Consider the following 13,028-nt stretch of genomic DNA (forward strand, 5'->3'; position numbering starts at 1 on the left):
ATGACTTTGAGCAAGTGATATACTGCACCCCTAATTGCTTGGCAGTCAGTCACAGAACATGATCATTTCCACCTACAGTAACACCAGCAAAATCCTCGATGAATCTAACATACATGCTTTTGGAAAGTGGAATGAAACTGGAGTTTTTAAAAAAAAAAAAAAAGTCATGATGGTGATACTGTAGTTTCACCCACAAATTTATTTCCATTATTTCCTATGAGAAAAGTGTATGCGGACGGATATGCCCTCTGTGCAGCACACTCAACGTTATTACTGTATTTTTTTAACTGCAAGCCACACCAACAAAAACCGTACAGAAAATCTGTTTTTGTCATGTATAGGCCGCACTGAACTATAAAGCGCAGGTTGTAATCAGACATTTATGCAGAAAGATTGCATTTTTAAACTTTTTTTCAAACTGCCTGGTCACAGTAACATCATACCTTCAAGACAGACGGATCAAGTCTGCATGTTTAGAAACATGAGCAGCACCAACATATTTTTAACATAACTGACGCGCTTGGATTTTGAGAATACTGCACCAACACAACAGTAACACTCTTGTTTGTGTGTGTTTCGAAAGAAGTCTCGACATGACCTCTTTTCATCTGTGAAGCCCTTTGAGACTTCGGTGATTCAGGGCTATACAAATAAAATTTGATTGATTTATTGATTGACTGATTGATTGTACTAGTGGGGAGTGCACCCCGGTGGTGAGGAAAATGGCAATTTAACATCAATCCTTCAATAGCTCCTTCTTCTACTGTATCTCCCCTTGTTTGCCAGTAGATTGCCCCCAGGTGGCTGGAAAAAAAATCAGCAGATAAGCCACACTTGACTCTAAACCACTGGGTTCAAAGAAAAAAGAAGTGTCTAAATTATGGTATTTTATTGTTTACTCTTGAAAATGCTTATTTACCAACAAATCTTTGCATCTCAATACAAACGCTCAATGACGCATTCCTGTGCTCAGGACGCTCAGCTTTGAATATACCGTCGCTCAGGAAAGTTTGGAGAGACATAGCGAGAGAGACTGATGTAGGAGGGGATGGTGGGGGGAGAAGAATGATGGTTGCTTTGATCTTCGGAGGCCCTGTCTGGATTAAAAAAAAAAAAAAGAAAGGAAGAAGGAAAAACAAGTATCCTAGTAGTTACCATTGAGACCATTTTGCTCTAGATTCATAAACTCAATTTAGTATAAATGATGAATATGTGTTTATAGCACATAAGGTAGGTTGTCTGGATTTATGTCAAATTAATACAATAAGTACACCCTGTACTTATTGCCTACCAATCGCTGTTTTGTTGTATTTTTTTAACTTGGCTAATTAGTCCTCAATAATACAATCCAATAAAAATCTTGATGACAGCAAAACATGTTTATTTCAGTTTACAAATTGATGGACTAAGGGCAAAATTGGTATTTTTAGTAGTTTAAAAAAAATAAAAGCAGAACAAATTAGATTCACCTCTCAAATGAATGATCTAATTTAACTGAATGTGAATCTGATTGATAAAATGTGTATTGCCACCATTATATTGGTGCTACAGTTGGAAATAGGACATTTTTGTCTAATAAACACAGTACTTTTGAAATGGGGGGGCACAAGGTGATCAGAGGATGTGCGGATGACGTCAGGAAAAAGACTTTTTTTTTTTTGCCATGTAAAGTGTAAGTTAAATAAAACGCAAAATGGCTTTTTTTTTCAGGCATGTTGATAGACTTATTTTTTTCAATTTTAGACTAACCCAACACTGTAAAAAAGTAGTTAACAGTTGTTGAAAGTTGATTTATGTTACTTTTTTCTTTCGTTAAGGTTTAAAATGATACAGTTTTAGTATAGCACAATTCTTGCAGATAATAATCTTATTTATAGTCGGCTCTGCAAATGGGCAGTAGGAGGGGCGGCCGAAAGGTTTTCGCTTTCCTAGGAGGGCCTATGCAATGTATAATTAAGGAGCATTGGATTAACAGAACAATCGAAATCACTATCATGGGACAGTTTCTCATTTTCGAAATGTATCCTCAGTATGACGTGAATGCGTGTCTGATGAACAAGATGCGTATTGTTACTCCATAATAAATCGGTGTTGCAATGAGGGAATTGGCATTCCAAGGCCAATAAAACCACCACATCAAATAGAACAGCGTAGATCAAAAGAAGCATGTGTGTCTGTGTGTTTTAACTATATTTAAAAAAGAAAAAAAGAAAGAGGGTGGTGGAAGGGGTGGGCAGGGTGGGTGGGTGTTGTTCTGCCACGCTTGAACGTGCTCCGAGTCCTGCCCCGCAGATGCTGATTGGTTGCATGCGCACCCAAGGGGGGAAAGTTTGAATAAAATACAAGAGCATGGCACCAGTGTCGAGCGGATCGTCTACGACAATTCCAACGGAACCTAAAAGCGAAAGTGGTAGAAGTTAACTAAAGCGACGCTCCCATCAACTATCAGTGGACAAAGATGACAGCAGTCCGGGCGGTCTCGTCGTTGCTGCCGCTGTTGGTGCCGGTCCTCCTGGTGGTGATGCAGTCCGGAGCCGGGCTGTGCGCGCGGAGGTTCCGAGGTGGCCGCAACCCGCAACCGCGACGCGCGCCGCCGCCTCCCACATACCGGGCTGCGAGCGGCAACCGGGGTGACGCCACCGAAAGCTTCCCACTGGATTTCACCGCCGTGGAGGAGAACATGGATAACTTCATGACGCAAGTGAAGAACCTGGCGCAGTCGCTCTACCCGTGCTCGGCGCAGAAACTCGACCACGACATGAGGCTTCACTTTTTGGAGAACGCCTCGGTCACTTGCAACGACGGGAGCCCCGCGGGGTACGTAAAAGAGAAGCTGATTTGCAACTTTTGCAAAAAGAGAGCTGAATGCATTAGGAACGTTACTTGAAAGTTTTGCCAATAGGGTGAAAATGTCTTTTCATTGCACGTCATTCTTTCTAAATGTTGTAATGTCTTCTTGCTTCCTTTAAGTTATGAGGTTCATAAGCCTTTAGGACAGGTTTCCCCACACCATGGATCACGGCCCCAATGGGGTCTGGTTCCAATTTAATGGGTTGTATTGTCAAACGTTGAATTAATTTTATTGATTGACAAGCCACCCTTCTTTTTTAATTTAGATGTGTCTTTTTCTACCGTATATATTCTACTATTTGTTATGTGTTGCTTTCCATTTATGACTATTTCAATACAGCACAGGTTTCCCATCCTCTGGAGCGGGGCTCAAAATATGTCCAGTTCAACTTTTATGAGGTTGTACTATAAAACATTACAAGCAATTGGCAAATGCCTTGTCTGTTTTTTATGTCCTCTGGGTTTATTTTAAAGTCGTTTGATTTATGAGCCTTATATTATAGAAAAGGGGTTTTCAACCTGTGGATCGTGGCCACAAAATGGGCCTATTTTTATTAGGTCGTACACGCAAAGTAAAACACTGAAAGCTATTTTATTTAATTGGCAAAGGCCGTTATGATCAAGCTTTGTGTTATTTCCGCTGTTTCTCAGCATTACTGTGTGTACATGGATGGAATCCCACTTGTTTTTAATAAGGTTATAAACTGCCTAAATGCAGTAAAAGAGTAGTGGTTAAAAAAAAAGTAATAATAATAATAAGTAATTCCTCTTTCTTTCTAAGATATAGCTGTTTTACAGCTGAAAAACATTGGATTAAAAATAACCCAATTATGGATTTAAAAAAGGACTGACCCAATATTTGGGTTGGACTTCCTGAGTTGTTTTATACACACTAACTCTTTTTTGTTTGTTTGTTTGTTTGAATACAAAATTAACCATTTTGTGTTCTTTTGTGTGCGTACGAGATAGATCGGAAAGTTGGGTTGAATCAGTGCGTCTCAGTTTTATTTTGCAAAGCCCCTCCAGGAAAGAGAAAACATTTCATACCTCTCCACTTGCCTAGCTGACCATAAATAAGATTATTTTCTATAAAAATTGTATAAGTACAGTATACCTAAAACTGTATCGTTTTTAACATTGACAAAAGAAAAACTCAATATAAACCAACTTTCAATAACTGTTAACTATTTTTTACGGTATCCATACAGGGTAAAGATTTGTTCAGCCAGAAAAAAACCCAATTGCATCAAAGTGCCTGGGAAAAAAAAGATGCCAATCATTATTTGACCACAATTACAATTCACAAGGCAAAACCAAATCTTTTTCCCTGGAGTTATCCGCTCCCGCCTGGCATCGCCTCGTGCACTGCCCAGGGGGGCTCGCCCCACTATTTGAGAAGCACTGGGTTAAATTGACCAAAATATTGGGTTGTCCTTTTTTGGAGCAGTAATTGGGCTATTTTAACCCAACTGTTTCCATAGCAAATGATAACGTTCGGGACACACCATCCTTTTCTTTTGTTTATGATTCTATAACCCACTACTGGACATTCATGTTTATCCTTGCACCAGCAAGATTTCAATTATGAAAACAGACAAGTCATGGGATTAAATGCACAATAATGTCATCCCCCAACTCACTTATAAGTTAACAGCATCGGTTTTATAGGTTATTGCTTTCGAAATGTGTTGTAAAATATCCTATCAGAGGCCATTTATTTATATATTTTATGAAAGGTTTATTGCTCTTTACTAAATTAATTAAAGCTTATCCTATACTACCAGTATGAGCATGTGTGACAAACATAATTTGGGGTCGAAAATTTGATTATTTTATCATTACCCATGATCATGATCACGAAAAATTGATTTGGCTTTTCTTCAAATATATGCATTGGAAATAGCTTTGCACATCATTGTGTATTTTTTTTGGGGGGGGGGATCAATGTTTTTCATTGGTCACTGATACTGTAATTGAATTAGCACGGATACCTGCACTATTGATAATACTATTATTATTATTTATTTTAATATACTGTGTCTTGGACCAGAATAGCAATATACTAGACATGACTGAAAAGCCGGTGATGATGGCTTTAACAATAATAATTCTGTGTAATTCCTCCTTTAACAGAAGTACGGTAAACCTCTAAGCGCTTTAGAGACACAGCAGGAGTAACAGTGCAGGGTGGCAGATGGCTTTTTTTTTTTTTTTTGCATTATATACTGAATAGGTTGTCAGTTAAGATGCTAAATCCAGCAGTTCACATTTTCTGACAAATAAAATAATTTAGTAGGTGTGAACATGTAGAATTCATCTCAAGGGGTTTTTATCTGCAGATCTCAGAAATGAGTGTCACTGAGTGGGGCTTACTATAGTAGTATAAAGTGCTGAAATACAGCCAAAGAATGACTCAGCATCTGAGCAAATGGATTTCTATGCACTCACCGAAACGTGTTTGGCTGTCGCTTGAGTTTAGTCATGGGCAGTCGCCTGCCTCATTGACACACCCGAGATTATTTGCTTCACAAAATCCACTTTGCCTTGGAGTTTGTTGCGAGGTCTGCGCCGTTCTAAAAATCACGCAAACAATCATGCGATTACCACAATCTAAAATGCCAATCGATTTGGTCATCGCTGTTGTTGTGAGATCACTGCAGAAAAACGATGAGCTCAAAGGAACATAAGCAACATAGGGGACCTTGAGATCAGCGGCATCAATGCAGTCACCTTTTTCCAATGCTGCAGCCTGGTGTCACCTTTTTTCAGAAGATAGCAATCAACAATGCAACAGGATGCTAACATTCACGATAAAGGTCTGACAAACTGACGAGAGAAATTGAGAAGGTATCAAGGCAGTTGGTTATCTTTCCCCAAAGATTTGGATAATGCATCACATCAACACTGGAATGTGTCTGTTTGAAATGCATTGTCATGCTGGTTGAAAACTAAAAGGTATTGTGTAACTGGAGATGGTTCATGACACAACGGTTTATTCTTGCATGTCCCTCAGGTATTACTTGAAAGAATCCAGAGGAAGCAGACGCTGGTTGATATTCCTTGAGGGTAAGTTTGACGGACATATATCTATATACATTCTATACTGCTCATCAGTCTGAGTTGTTTTTCAATAACCAATAACCTTGTCTGTATTGACTCTGTGCACTCGCCGCGCAGGGGGGTGGTACTGTTTCAACAAAGAGAACTGCGACAGCCGATATGAGACCATGAGAAGGCTGATGAGCTCGTCCAAGTGGCCTCAAACAAAAACAGGTCCGGCCTCGCCACACCTGTTTGATATACGTGCTGTGTATACTGTCATTATAACATCACCGAATGGATAACACCTGATTTCGAATTCCCATACATAACGAGGAAGGACAACTCATCTCAATGGTTTCTATAAAGGGCGGGTCGTAACCTGAATCTTCTGGATTAACAATTCAAATTTTGATAATGAATCAGGAACCAAAAATCTGAAGTCCATAATAAAACAGGTTCTTCAAGTATCCTGACTGGCTGCAGCCAAGTACATACAAAAATGTTTTCTTTTGTCCAAAGATGGGCTTTGCAAAAAATAATTGACAAGCGCTAAACTCTGTTGTATGGCATTAAAAATCGAGGTTGGAGACAAACAAACAAAATCATCAGCTGTGCTGAGTGCAAAAAAAACAAACCATCCAAATAGCTCCATGATGCAAATGCGCACTTATTCTATGTTCAGACTAGATGTGAAACAAACTCCGTATTTCTCGTGCATGTTTCTTTGGGGCCTACTACAGAGAGGGATTTGCTCTTGCGCTGCACCACAATGGAAAAAAGTAGTAGCTTTCTTCTTCCCCACTTCCGAGTCTTCTTTATTAAACAATGTTAACTTCAGCTGTTTTGCAAGCTAGCTTGGATACCACTACAGCGGATACGTAAACAAACTCACCAGCCTCCATGCTCATCTTCTCCCAAGCCATTTATTTTCTGGCCCGGTCCTGGAACCTGTACCTATACAGGTCCAGGTAGGCACAAACTCCACCATCCATTTTCTAGAGCTGCTCATCCTCACAAGGGTCGCAGGCTTGCTAGTGCCTATCGCAGATGACTTTGGACAACGGGCAGGGGACACCCTGAACTGGTTGCCTGTCAACTGCAAGGGACACAGAGACAAACAACCATTCACACACCCAATCACACCTAAGGACAATCCAGGATGTCCAATACACCTTCCATGCATGTTCGCATGAGTTCGCTTTCGATCTGTCTGTCGCATTACAGTACATTTATCAAGTTAGTCCTTTAATTTTAGCTATACATTTAGAGCATTGTTTGTATAGATGATTTTTTTGTTTGACAATTCTTTTGCTAGACCAACTTCTTGGTAAATTCAAATCGGTTTTGCAGAAACGTGCAAACAACACAAACACTAGCCTCACTCTACTGTTGAGACCATGAGCAAATCGCTCATGTCTGCTGCATAAGTCAACCTGGCGCCCACTGTTCCAGGAGCGTGTACGCCTCCGTCTCTCATGGCGGTGTAATAACTATAATTCATGTGGTAATGATGATGAGGAAAAGGATGTGTCTGGGAGTGCCGGAATGGTTAATGATACATCCTGATCTGTCTGTGCAGGCACTGGGATTCTGTCTCCACTGCCGGAGGAAAATCCTCACTGGTGGAATGCCAACATGGTGTAGGTTGAGTGATTTTTTTTTTTCTTTAAAATTACATGGTTTGGTGATGAACATCCAATAATTTTAATATTCTTCATTCAGGTACATCCCATACTGTTCCAGCGACGTGTGGAGCGGCGCCACCGCCAAAACAGAGCACGGTTAGTTGTTGCTGGATTATCTAAAACAGGGGTGCTCAATATATCGGGCAGTCGACTGCTGAGGTACAGTAGTTTTGCGCTACATGGGAGGAAAAAAAATCTCACCTCAAAAAAAGAACTTGAATCGAAAAAGAAGAAAGTTCACGAGTCGTCGCTTGATTTGGTTGCTTTTTAGCATCCTGAATTGACAAATGAACAAGATTTCAGAACAAGACCGTGTTGTTTATATCGAGAGCTGCTCTGAGAACAAAAAAGTTCAAAAGTAGTTATTACGACCATGCTTCCAGAAAGAACCGCAAATTAAAAGTGTACCATGGTCACTCGTGTCCTATATCACTTGTTATGGTAAAATTTCTTTTGAAGCATTTGATGGCCTTCTCAATATATTTGGCTGTTTTACTATAATGCAATAGATTGACAAGCAACGCATTCTCCCCAGTATTTTATTGCACTTCTGGTCTAAAAAGCTAAAACACACAAAAGAAAAACCAGATCTTTTCAATCCCTACTACTTACTGCCTGAAAATTGTGTGTCTGCCCTACCTGGGTCATTTTACTCTTCCCTGCCTCGATGAAAGCGATAATAAGTACCGCAAGCCCAGTACGTGGAGCGAGTCAGACTCTGTCTCTCACTGCAGTTTTACAAATCTAGTGACAGGAGTGACACAGCCCAAATGTCTATTTTCATTTGTATAGTGTTTACTAAAGAGTGATATCACTAAACGATGTTTAGTAATATGCAAAAGAGGATCTATAAATCTATTACAATGGCGCTGAATTGAATTGGAAGCCCATCATAGGTTACCACAGTTCACGAGCTCACTGGTCCCAAATTCCCCTGGCTACATCGATTGCAGGAGGTTGGCTACTGGAAGAGTAGATCTCGGGGCAAAAACGTTTGGGCACCCCTGCTCTAAAACATATGGTAGAATTGAAGAAAAACAAGGTCCAAATTTCACGTGTTCTTTCTCTGTGTTGAGCAGGTGGCTACGCTTTTATGGGTTCACTGATTATTCAAGAGGTCGTTAAAGCATTGCTTAAAAAGGGTCTGGACAACGCCAAGGTTCTGCTGCTAGCCGGGAGCAGGTATGTTCACCAGCGAAACCACGTGAATATTCTAATCAGTGCTACGATTTTCACTCCAAATATGTCCAAACTGCTTACAGTGCCGGTGGTACGGGGGTGCTACTGAATGTGGACCGTGTGTCGGAGCTGCTGGAGGGTCTGGGACACACTGGGATACAAGTGCGTGGCCTGGCAGACTCTGGCTGGTTCCTGGACAACAAGCAGTATGACTTTACAGACTGCTTGGATGCAGTCAGCTGTGCTCCCACTGAAACCATCAAGAGAGGCATCAAGTAGGGTCCCAAGACTCTCGAGATTTTACATGGCAATCGCATTTATTTTCTACAAACACATTGCGCATTTTGTTCTTACAGCTAACTTTATCTGGTACGAAGCGGAACGCATAAATGCTTATCTGACCCAACCAATTTTTTCAGAACTGAACAGCACCCCTCTCAAATTTATATTGCACTTGGAGCGTTCATATATTTTTTTTCATCCGTTCTCCCACAACTGTGAATGGAGAACGACACTAATTGCATACTCAGCTCACTGGTGATATCACAAGTGCTTCCGAAAAGATACCTTGGCAACTGTGTAACTTAGCAGAAAATGACTTAGAGACCAGAAAGCAACACAGTCAAATTCAGACAGATTTAATCTAAGACTGTGAACGCATTCGCAACCTTAGTTTTGCAACTGAATTGGTACCTATTCAGGATGTAATAGTCATTGATCAGTGTATTTAATCTTATCACCAGGTACTGGGGAGGAGTGGTGCCAGAGAAATGCAAACAAGCCCATGAAGGAGAGGAATGGAATTGTTTTTTTGGCTACAGAGTCTTTCCTACCATAAAATGTATGCTTTGGCACCACGGAAAAACACATTCACTTATTCAAAGAGCCGTACAGCACATCAGGGGTTTACAATCCTCGTCCTCAAGCGCCGGTGTCCTGGTTGTTTTGTACAGTATACTTGGATATCCTTGCTGCGACACACCTGAATCAAAACATCAGACAGTCATCTGGATGACAATCCTGAACATTTGGTATCATGCAGCATGGGGACATGTAAAGCTTCCAGTACAACAGCCCCAGAGGACCAGGATTGAAAACCCCCTCAGTACATGATGGCTTTGTTTGAAATATTCACCTATGGTGCCATTTTCTAGGTCCAGTCTTCGTGGTCCAATGGCTGTTCGATGAGGCCCAGTTGACAGTCGACAACATTCAGCTAACAGGACAGCCAGTGCAGGAAGGCCAGTGGCGTTACATCCAAAATTTGGGTATTGAGCTGAGGAACACCCTAAAAGACGTGCCGTAAGTTCAAGCCATACATTTTATGGGAAAGGAGAATAAGTCGCACATTTTGCCTGGTAAAAAATGTTTTTTGTTGTTTTTTTTTAATTTCAGTGCTATGTTTGCCCCAGCATGTCTCTCTCATGAAGTCATCACAAGAACGTGAGTTTAAGTGCCACTATGAATATTTCAGTAGGCTGACTTGTGGTTTAACAGCGCCCTCTTCTGTCGCTTTGCAGCTACTGGACAGATGTGCAAGTCAAGGGCACTTCCTTGCCCCGAGCACTGCACTGCTGGGACCGCAGTCTCCATGACAACAGGAACAACAAAGCCCCGCCCAAAGGCTGCCCTGTGCATTTGATAGACAGCTGCCCGTGGCCGCACTGCAACCCCACTTGCCCCACCATCCGAGACCAATTTACAGGCCAAGAAATGAATGTCATCCAGTTTCTGATGCACATGGGCTTTGATGTGCAGAAGATGGCCCAGCAACAAGGCATGGACCCCAGCAAGCTACTGGGCATGCTTAGCAGTGGCAGCTAAAGGAAGTCATACAAACAAATAAACGAACCACACTTATCAGTATCTTCAAGCTAAAGCCCAAGTAGGGTTGTGGCTGGTCTCGCTGACCAGTGTTCATACCTGATACCTCCATCCACTCTCCCTACCTTAGTCTTCTCCCTTCGGATTACCTCAAAGCAAAACCCCCAAAACGAAACAGGTTACCTTAATGCTCCATGTGGGCCGCCGATGTTCATTTACACAAAGGCAGAGGAGAAGATCACTGTTATGCATTTACACGCACAAATGCATCCTTGGAATAATATGAAATACCTGTACATGTCGTTTAAAATAAAACATTTATTATGGAGAAATGCAGCAAAGAGCAAATCATCCAGGCAGGAAGTATGAGTCGAGTAGCTCCTTAAATGAACGCATTTTGTCAACACTATCGAAGTTCTTCTCCATTCCTACGTCCTTGAGATCTCATGAAACATCACCAGTCGCGGCCCAAATCCTGTTCCAAATGACGGCATGCGCAATCGAAGAACGCATTGACAACCCGGATGCTGTTGTTGTCTGTCAGATGAAAAGAACACAGCCTTTCCAATAACAAAGAACCTAGCATTCTTAGGAAGTACGTTCAAGTACATTTTGTTGGGAAGAGTCTACTGAACTCAGAACTTATTTACAATGTGTGCTAAGAATTTATGTCAGTTTTATTATTCTTCGGAGCTGCTGTTTTGGTTAGCAAATGCATTTGTTGCACGCAAACTGTCTATGAACTGAGAATTTACTCCAGCATCTGTTGGACTGAATTTGTTCGACGCGGATAAAGCAACAATCGGGTCAATTACAGAGATGGCCACTCATTTAGGAAATACGCTATACTCGTTACATAATCCTATTATATCATCCTTCCTAATGACTCATTACTGGTGACAAATGATTTGGTCACCTGTCGTAAGGCGTGCCTAGGTCAGGCGAACCCCTATCCGACCGGTTTTCCATGTAACCCTCATCCGGTACGCCTCATTCAAGTAAACATGATTGTTAACGGACTTTTGCAAAGCTTGCTTATTAGCTGAACAAACATGGTTACTTGAATTAGGTGTACCGGATAATGATCACACAAAAAACAGGCCGGATAGGGGCTCTTGAGGACCAGACTTGGGCACCTCTGGCCTAAGGGATCATTCATGCTTTGCTTCCCATCAGCATCCTCTCCAACAGATTGAACTGAACTACAAACATGGTTTCATGATACAACTGGAGGCATTTTAGGGGCATCATGATGAGCTAAAGCATACACACACAAACACACACCTTAGTGCCATTTAATCTGGAGTTTATTTCTTGAATCATTACAATCGGTCCACTTTAGGCCCGAAGTACATACTGTAGTTAGGCTCCTCGCTAATTTCCAGTCATCGGTTCAATACAATGAGCATCTAAAGGGAGACAAATATTGTGTATTGTACATGGAAAGAGTGTTTGTATAGGTTCTTTCAAGTGTTCATGTTCTCAGCTCCATGCTCATATTTCTTCATAGAGATCACTTTTTAATATAAGGGCAATGCTGTTTGGACTGGTGTCTTCCAAAGGACATATCGCGTCACACCGACCACAGAAGAAACGGTATTACTAATTGTAATTTTATTCTGTAACATATTTTTAACAGGAGAAACTCGAACTACATTGGTTATTTACATATTTATTTTGTCATGTAAATCATATTTATAAGTGCTTTTTTTTTCGCTGAGAAGTGATTCTTTGTAAAATTGTAAATACATGGCTGTTTTTCCCCTCTGTGTTGGCTGCATGTCTTTGTATTAGATCCGAAAGACACAATACAATACATACAAAGAAAAAAAATGTTGTCCTGTTTTCTTTTTAAAAAGTTATTTCAATTCAGTAGTGGTAGTTTTACTTGTTTTTCTTTTTGTTCTCTTGCAACTAGAGAGTAGTAAGTTGGTAAATTAAATGTCTCCTTCTTTACATGTTCGGATGATCGTAAGTGTTGCTACACCAATTTATGGTGTAGCAAAACACATTTCTAATGTGTTTCTTTGCAGAAAAGCAACTCTGTCTTCAAATTTCCCATCCTCAAATCTTATTTATGAAAATACAGATGTGAGACCAATGTTTTAATAAGAATCACCTTTACAAAATGAAATTCAACATCCCAGAATACAAATATCACACGTACGGTAAGTATTTTCGGTAACTACCAATTTATGTTCAACTTCCTTGCTCAAATCTACCACTGCTTCTGTATAATTTTCCCATTGGATCGTGCGTAATTGCTGTCTCTAATGGGCGTCTCAGCATTCCGCCCTGTCATTACACAGTGTATAAATGCCAGTTTCTTATGGTAGGAGCTTTGACTCAGCCTCCCAAGAAAGACGACTCCCCTACTGCCCGCCACATGTAACCTCCCACACTGCTGTGGAACATAGAGCCCCTATTTATAGCGCTAGCCGGGGGCCT

At 40.9% G+C, this 13,028-nt stretch overlaps 1 protein-coding gene across 1 annotated transcript; it reads left to right on the forward strand.

Annotated features, from left to right (window-relative positions):
- Positions 1-2,383: 2,383 nt before the first annotated feature.
- Positions 2,384-12,387, forward strand: notum1a (notum, palmitoleoyl-protein carboxylesterase a). The gene is made up of 11 exons (XM_088437079.1): positions 2,384-2,817; positions 5,864-5,916; positions 6,028-6,123; positions 7,472-7,532; positions 7,615-7,673; positions 8,657-8,759; positions 8,840-9,031; positions 9,500-9,597; positions 9,911-10,058; positions 10,152-10,199; positions 10,277-12,387. Exons 1-11 carry the CDS (start codon positions 2,459-2,461, stop codon positions 10,578-10,580), a joined length of 1,521 nt encoding a protein of 506 aa, XP_088293205.1. The 5' UTR covers positions 2,384-2,458; the 3' UTR covers positions 10,581-12,387.
- The last annotated feature ends 641 nt before the right edge of the window (positions 12,388-13,028 follow it).

This window comes from Hippichthys cyanospilos, chromosome 16 (assembly GCF_059441005.1).
Source record: "Hippichthys cyanospilos isolate Australia breed blue-spotted pipefish chromosome 16, RoL_Hcya_1.0, whole genome shotgun sequence".
Classification (NCBI taxonomy): domain Eukaryota; kingdom Metazoa; phylum Chordata; class Actinopteri; order Syngnathiformes; family Syngnathidae; genus Hippichthys; species Hippichthys cyanospilos.